Source organism: Chinchilla lanigera, unplaced genomic scaffold, assembly GCF_000276665.1.
Source record: "Chinchilla lanigera isolate Chin_1 unplaced genomic scaffold, ChiLan1.0 scaffold00030, whole genome shotgun sequence".
Lineage (NCBI taxonomy): Eukaryota > Metazoa > Chordata > Mammalia > Rodentia > Chinchillidae > Chinchilla > Chinchilla lanigera.
The window spans coordinates 19,403,568-19,411,560 of NW_004955431.1; the positions used below are offsets into that span (position 1 = coordinate 19,403,568).

Here is a 7,993-nt window from a genome sequence, read left to right on the forward strand (position 1 = left end):
ATAAGAGAAATGAATGAATGCTTACAAACTTGTTTCTCACGGTGTTTGTGTTTTGGGTGGTACTGGGGATAAAATCCAGGGCCTTCATACTTATGTATATCCCCAGCCCTTTTTATTTTCTATTTTGAGACAAAGTCTTGTAAAATTACTAAATTGTCCAGGCTGGGCTTGAACTGGGGCATCCTCCTCCCTCAGCCTGCCAGAGTGCTGGGATTATAGGTGTGTGCCACCACGCCTGGTATCTCACGGTTTTATCTCATTAGAGATCCTCTGAGATCCGAGAATCTTTGTTCTACCTACAGTTTGAAGTTGATGGCTCTGCACTTGGGTATGGATTTTTGTTTTACCTCCAGTCGGGTTCTGTCCACATCTCTCAGGATTTTGTTGCGCCCTCTGTTGGTCACCATGAGCATTTCATATGGAAATATCTGAGAAGGAGAGAAAACATCTCTTGAACACTGCTGTCCATTTTATTAAGCAGAGCCTATCTAAAACCTGGTATTTCCAAGAAAGAGCTTATGAGAGCTTATCAAGGGAGCATCTGAGTAGAAGGTGTCCCTCCTGAAGACCAATAAAAGTTCCAGTGTCCAGGGCACAGGGGCAGATTCTCTTCCCTCCATCTCCAACTTTCCAGCAGCGTGTCAGGCAGCACGGTGCCCTGGGAGGCTTTTGCTGAGTGCAGAGCGCTAATTTACTATGAATGGCAAAAATCAGAAGAAAACTGCAGTTACAGGTGCACGCGCTGTCTCTTACAGGACGCTGGGGAATGGCAGGATACCTCTGTGGTTCAACAGCCTCGCTTCATCAATGGCTCACAATTCCCAGCAGCTAGGCGGGCCCAGGAGCAGAGTTCTGGCAGTTGACATAATGACATAAGCCCTGGTGATGGTCATCAAAAGGCATAAGCCCTTGAACACTGCTGGACGTACAGAATGAGTTGTAGCTAGGGTGATCAGCCATCCCAGTTTGCCCAGGACTAAGGAGTTCCCGGGGTGCACGACTTTTGGTGCTAAAGCTAAAGAAAGTCCTGTCAAAGGTGACACGTTGGTCATCCTGCCTCAGCAATCTGCAGCTGTTCCATTCAGCCTTATAGGACACATGGGAAGGGCCAAAGTGCCACCTAAGTCATAAGGAAGAGGGGCTGGAATGCAGCACTATGTGTACCGTGGGCCTAACCTGCAGACTTAGTGTGCCAGCAGTGGGATGGTGAGGGCTTCATGATATGGTTTGTCTGAATGTACCAGCCTAGAACAAATGGGCCTTGCATGCTGAGAAGGGCAAAAGGGTAGGAAACCTAATCTTTTTAGGGCCATGTCATCCTGCAGGGAGAGGAAAAAACAGCTGCACTTGCCTTTGGTTCCAACATGTTGGGCATGGACACTCCTCGGTCCATTCTCATGGCGGGCATGTGGCCATCCGGGAGGGTCTGCAACAGAAATACTGGCTCAGGGACAAGAATGAAATAGCAGGGATCTCAAGGGAGGACTCTGTGGGCTCCCAAACATCCCCTTTGTGTCTTACTCTTCACCACCATTTTATTGACCTGTCACGTTCACTACCATGTATTTTTCCAAAATGAGATCTTTATTGAATAAGGGAGGGAATACTGCTCTTTTTAATCAAGTTGGGGAAAAATTCTGGCTTAGTAACTGTGGCTTAAACTCCTGAATTTAGGCTACATGTCTGAGAGTACATAGTATGTGAAAAACTGTCAGGCCTATTATTATTATTTTACTTTTAATTTCATTTTTCTTTGCATATTTCACTTTTCTCATTTTCCATTTAGTTTAACAAGATTTGGGCTGCAGAGCTGGAGGTGTAGCTGAGTGGTATAGCATTTGCCAGCATGTGTGAGGCCTTGAGTTTCATCCCTAGCACACTACCCACATGCGAGCGTGCACACACACAGGAGCACATGCCCACGCCCACGCATGTAACAGAAAACCATTCCTGCTATTGGCCAAGGCCTAACTTTTTTTCTTTTGTTTTTTTGTTTTGTTTTTTTTTTTTTTTTTGGTTTTTCTCCGGTACCGGGAATCGAACTCACGACCTTGCACTTGCCAGGCAGGCGCTTTTTGCCGCTGAGCTAAATCCCCAGCCCCCTACCTTTTTTTCTTTTGCAAACAGGCAAGAAAGGAGAGGATAAAAATACTGAAAGGTTATAAAGTCTTTTTTAAAAAGCTCAAATAAAAAGCTACACATGGCAGACCCAGGATGCTGGTCCACTTCCTCCTTGGAGAGCTCCCCTAAGCCAGAGAGAGACAGTCTCCCCACACTGGGCCTGGCCTGTGCTGTGTCCCTGAGGCCTGCAGGGACAGCTTGATGTGGGCCCCAGGCACGCCTGCTCTGTGTGGGATGGAGCTAAAGATCAACACCAATCCACATCTCCTCGGCAGAAATCACTCTTCAGCAGCAAGCAGCCTGGATCGGCAAATGGCTGATGCGGCCAACTCCAGAAAGATGAAGTATTCATACCTGGTAGTCTGGAAAGAAAAAGAAAAGGAAGTTTCATGAGGGTGGTCCACGGGAAGACACGGAACCATTATCAGACAGCCTGCCTTCTATGACCACAATTCCCAAGATGCCCCCAGTGAGCCATGCTCTCTGTCCCCAAGTCGCACAGACACTGCACCACCAGCCTCCCTGGGGTCAGGAAACCCTGTACTAGCTTTGGAGACGGATCAAAACATCCTCTTCTCTCTCTCCTTGATAGGGTGATCAACGATATGGTGGCTATTAAAAACAGGAGGGGTTGTTTTGAAAAAGGGTCTTAATATGTAGCTCAGGCTGGCCTTGAACTCACTATGTAGGCCAGGCTGGCCTTGAACTTGTGGCGATCCTCCTGCCTCAGCCCTGTTGAGATTACAGGTGTACAGTACCAACCCAGCTACAGTATTTTAAAAAAAATACTCACTATAGTAAAAGACACATTTCCAAGAAAGACAGGATAAGTGTATCTGAAGCAAGGAGAGTACTTTGAGGGGGATTATGGCAGTGCATGTTTTACTGTAAAAAATATTTTTTAATTTAAAAATGTGCGATATCTTTTGGTCAGACTCCATTGATCAGCTGTTTATACCAATTTCTGTCAAAGAAAAATATTCCAGCATGTCCTATCTACCTTATCCTCCAGAGCTGGGACCCACTGACTTCTGGCTCTTCCCCAAGGTCAAAACTCTAACCGACAAACAAAACCATTATGTACTGTGAATAATGAAAATATGTACTAATTTATGTACTAATAAAAATAAAATTTAAAAGCTACCATGGAAAGTAGATGTTCTGAATCTATTCAGGACATGGGGGCAAACATAATAGGGCAACTAAAAGTGCTCAGGAAAGAGGACTTCCAGAACTGCTTTAGAACATGACAAGAATCCTGCAATAGGTGCGCTTGAAACAACGGGGAGGAATTTGAGGAGGCCTAATGGTAATGTGTCTTTGCTGTAATCAATGTTTTAAACATTTAACATTCCACATATATTTTGATCACAGCCTCTTATGTATGTTGAGGGCAGAGGTTGTGGTGGGCTTTATCGCTGCACTTTCAGGCATCTAACAGAGTGTGCAGCACACAGGAAGAGCAATGACTGGATGCTGCTCAGGACTTCGTTTCATTAAAGATCCTCAGAGAGATCAGCAATTGCGCTCCCAGCTGTGGGATGCAGCACAACATGAACCAGGCAATGCACACGTGATTACTCAGCCTCTCCTGAGCCCCAGGCTTGGGGGAAGGAGCACACACCTGGCCCGGGGGCCTTACCTCGCATTCCCCCGCTCACATCCCCATAGCTGTTATACTGAGCAAAGTCGGTGGAGACAGGCTGAAAAGAGGAGAAGCACATTATTACCAAATCTTCATAGCCAGCATTTTGGAGTCAGCTGAAAATGAGAAATGGACTTAACAAAGTCCTAAGAGTCCTTCCCAGGCTAAACTCCCGGGTCTTCTTTGAAATCTGTCTTTTGTAGTACATCTATTGGTCCTGCACGCAGGCTCTTGGTACACAAATATCTCCTGTTTATAAGTAAAAATGTATTTCCTATGCATTACATACTGACATTTGCTCTACACCTCCTAAGAGGACAATTGCAACAAATTTTATTTTTAAACAGAGACAATGAATCAAATAATTACTTTTTTGCTTCACTGTAAAAATATTTGCCACAGTATTGCTGAATCTAGTCTCCAGTCAAGCTTACATAGGTCATTCATTTATTTTTTTTAAATTTACTTATTTTTTTTGGTTTTTCTCCAGTACCGGGAACCAAACTCACGACCTTGCGCTTGCCAGGCAGGCGCTTTTGCCGCTGAGCTAAATCCCTAGCCCTGGTCATTCATTTACTTAAAGCTAAAAAGCCTTCTCTTAATGGAAATATTTCACTTTGGCTGTAACTCACAGTGATTTACCAAGTGATCAGGGCAACTAAAATTACCGCTATAGTTCATGGTAGATCAAGAGTCCTACGACCGTGTCCTATGTGCATGTCTGTGTCTACAGTATGTCCCACACTGTAGACCTCATGGCACTGCTCCAAGCAGGACCAAGGGAGGAGTGATGTACAAATGATCCACAGAAATCTTACCCGGTGGAGTCCATTTCTTCCATAGCCAGGGAGAGATGAGGTTTTTGATGATGGAGCAGGTAAAGCTGAATGAAGAAAAGTTTTTTTTTTTTTTTAAATTGTCAGGAAACCAGAAATCCAATTCTTTCATGAAACTGGAAGCATATCTGTCTCTTTTGCAGAAGAGATTTAGCAAAAACAATGCAAATCATCTTGGACTCAATTGTTCACAAATGCCACTACCATATTTGGGGAACACAGGGAATGGTACCCAACAGTGATTTTGCTGAGGAGGGACAGGGAAAGGACACACAGCACAGCTGGGACTATGCCAGCTGTGCTTCCTACAAGCCAGCATGTATCTAAATAGCTGGAGTGCTTTATCTCTTTGTAGTCTTAACACAAACCCTATTAATACTATCATCAATACTTCTATTTGGTCGGATACTTCACTAACTGCTATTTCCTCTTCTGTAGATGGAGATCACATGATTCTAAACAGCTGGGCAAGGATTTGAATGCAGGCATATGTAGGTGCATAAGCCTCATGCCCAATGCGACATGAGAGCAGTGACGTGCCTGGAGGTCACTATGTAAGTTATCGCCACCGTGGGCTCCCGGGAGGCCTGTCTGAGGGCATCCCATGGCAAGGGCATGGGAATCTGATAGCTTGTTGCACTTAGCAGACCTGAGCTTGAATTGTGGTTCTGCAGCTTAGTACCTCTGCACCTTTAGTCTTTTTGAAACCTTCATTTCTTGATCTATGTGGGATAGACAGAACAGTCTCTCAGAACCAGAAGGCGCTCAAGAGATGAGTAAAGCTCTGGAAGTGGCCCTGCTTCTTGTACCACAGGCCCGGCAGGCTCTCGGCTTGGGGAAGGCAGGGCTCACTGCTCACCTGAGTGGATGGGGGAGTCATAGCGACTGGCTGACAGGGATGCTCTTTCCCGGCTCTCCCTTTCCATCTCCTCCTTCAGTATCAACTGACCCAGGCCTGAGTTAAGCTGGTCATAGAAAAAGGGAAAGCAAAAAACAGAACTGAAAAAAAATGGAAGCAAAGCCAGCAACCACTTTCATACAACTACAGGTTTCTCAGGTGGTCTTCCAGGAAGTTTCTGATGCTGAGAGCCAGAACACAGGCAGGCCCAGGGTGTGGTGGCTCCTCAGAAGTAGGTCGGGTTCTACACCCTAAGCCTCTCTCAGCTCTTCCTCGTCAAAGCTCCTTCTGTGCAAGCCAGGCTCCACGTCACAGGGATGTGTTCTCTGTCTTCTCCCTCCCCAGAATTCCTGGCAGGAGGCCTCAGAGGGCGTGTGTGAGTGTGTATGGATTTTTATCGTGGGAAGTGGAGACTGGGAATGGCATCTTTAAGAAATTGCACTGATGCGTTTAAAAACAAGGCAAAACAGCAGCACCACCACCAACAAAAAGGAACACAAGCTCCCTGCACATATTTTACAAAATCCAGAAAAAGAATCATCATCTACCACTCAGAGATAACACCATTTGCATTCTGACTTATATCCATCTAACTTCTTATATGTATTTTGTACCAAACTGGTGTGGTCCTTTGTATCCTTTCTTCCTGTATAATTTTTTTTTTTTTTTTTTTTTTCCCAGTACTGGGAATCGAACTCACGACCTTGCGCTTGCCAGGCAGGTGCTTTGCCGCTGGGCTAAATCCCCAGCCCCTTCCTGTATAATTAATGCTGTGTGCATTTCTAATCTCTGGAAAGCATCCTTTCAGGGGCTTCACCAGCGCTTATTGATAGGAAGGGTTTATAGATGGTTATCTGGCTGGGATGCTGCAGGCCCTTGCTAAAGGCAGGAGGGTGTGGTGGGGGTATCTTGGTGGCAGTCCCCTCAGTCTCTTTTCTTCTGGTCCAGACACATGCAAAACCCTCTGAGTCCCAAAGAAAGACTCAAGAAAATGCACCATCCCAAGGGAGTTCCTCCAGCAGGTCCTGCCCACCCCTTGTGGGGTAGGTACCACCTTGCTCTACCTGGCACATGCATCCCACACACCCACACCCTCCTTGCCATGTCCCTTTGATCTCCAGCCTCAATATCATCTCCTCTAAAGCCAGTGCATATTCCTTCTTATTCTTATAAGTGAATGCCGGTCATGTCTCGTCTGCCAGACTACAAGCCCCTTGAGGGCTGGGACCACCTCCTTCTCATTTGGTGGCTTATATGTATCTTATGGAGCTAGAAATGAAGGCAACAGCAAGGTACTTTATGGACAAACCTTCATCAACTGTTCTTCCTGAAGCTGCCGGCGTCTCAGAAGTTCCTCCTCATCTTCCTCTCTGCCACTAGATCTGCGTCTCGTGTCAGTTCCTAATGCCACAGCAAAGACAGCGTCACACACCAGGCCTGCGGTGAGGGAATCCTAACGGACTAGCTCACCTGTGTACACCTGTTAGGCTGGCAAGGTCAGCGGGGGCCTTCACCATGTTGAAGTGAACAACTTAAGGAGATCCCCCACCCGCTAAATCAGCATCAAGGCTGGTTTCCCATGAAAATGGGCCCCTTTGTCAAGCTATGTAGTTGCCTGTGAGTGCAAGGAAAGCGTGAACTTGGGCTTCCCAAGTGGCTGCTCAATTATACTGTGTAAATCACCAGTAACCACTGGTCACAGCTCGTTGTGGTAAATGGGGGCATCTCTCGCCATTGCTGATGTGCCAGAGGTCAATTTTAAAAACGCAGGATGATCTAAATTTGTCTACATACCAACAGATCAGTAAGATAATCACTCTATTTGGCCAGTTTTAGAATCTTACAGTTTCCTCTTTTTTTGAATATTTAAGACTTTTTATGAGACTATCACTCGGTCTATTCTTAATGAATTCATTAAAAAGCACACTTGTTATATTTCTTTGAAAGGATAGGCCTCTAATTTTCTTTTTTCTCATACTGTGAAAAATGTTCAAAGAAGCTTTATATAAAGTGTTAATATAACTAAACAGTTACTTTGGAACACTATTACAAATTTCATACAGTTTTTAAACTTCCTAGCAAAAGGGAGACATGGAATGGAGAGGAAGAATCTGTCTGACCCATTGGAAGATTAAGATAATCGTTGTTTTGCCTAAATTGCTTGGACTAATCTGGCAGTGGGAGGAAACAGGAAAGTTTGCTAATCTAATGAAAATAAACTTTAACTAATAGTCCTAGTTTTCATCATTTTAATTAATGGGCCAGATATTTTCCTCAATTTGGAACCCAAAGAAACTTTATCTACTCAGTGATGGTAAATTTGACCATAAAAATTTAATTTTCTCTCTCTCTTGATGATGTTGTCCCCTAAAGCTTAGCTGGCTTTAATGAGCAACATAACTGAACTAAGAAACTCAAGGGCCTCACACACTTCCTGAAGGGCACAGATTGGCAGATGCTTAGTTCTTTTTTTTTTTTTTTTTTTTTTTTTTT

At 44.8% G+C, this 7,993-nt stretch overlaps 1 protein-coding gene across 16 annotated transcripts in view; it reads right to left on the minus strand.

Annotated features, from left to right (window-relative positions):
• Ablim1 (actin binding LIM protein 1) overlaps positions 1–7,993 on the minus strand; it is a 287,439-nt gene that overhangs the window by 6,432 nt on the left and 273,014 nt on the right. For all 16 annotated transcript variants that reach the window (XM_013515787.1, XM_013515789.1, XM_013515788.1 and 13 more), the window contains 7 exons: positions 6,810–6,901; positions 5,462–5,567; positions 4,585–4,649; positions 3,764–3,824; positions 2,476–2,483; positions 1,352–1,426; positions 348–428 (listed from right to left, as the gene is read on the minus strand). In XM_013515787.1, coding sequence (XP_013371241.1) covers positions 348–428; positions 1,352–1,426; positions 2,476–2,483; positions 3,764–3,824; positions 4,585–4,649; positions 5,462–5,567; positions 6,810–6,901 — 488 coding nt within the window. The remainder of the gene's footprint in view (positions 1–347; positions 429–1,351; positions 1,427–2,475; positions 2,484–3,763; positions 3,825–4,584; positions 4,650–5,461; positions 5,568–6,809; positions 6,902–7,993) is intronic.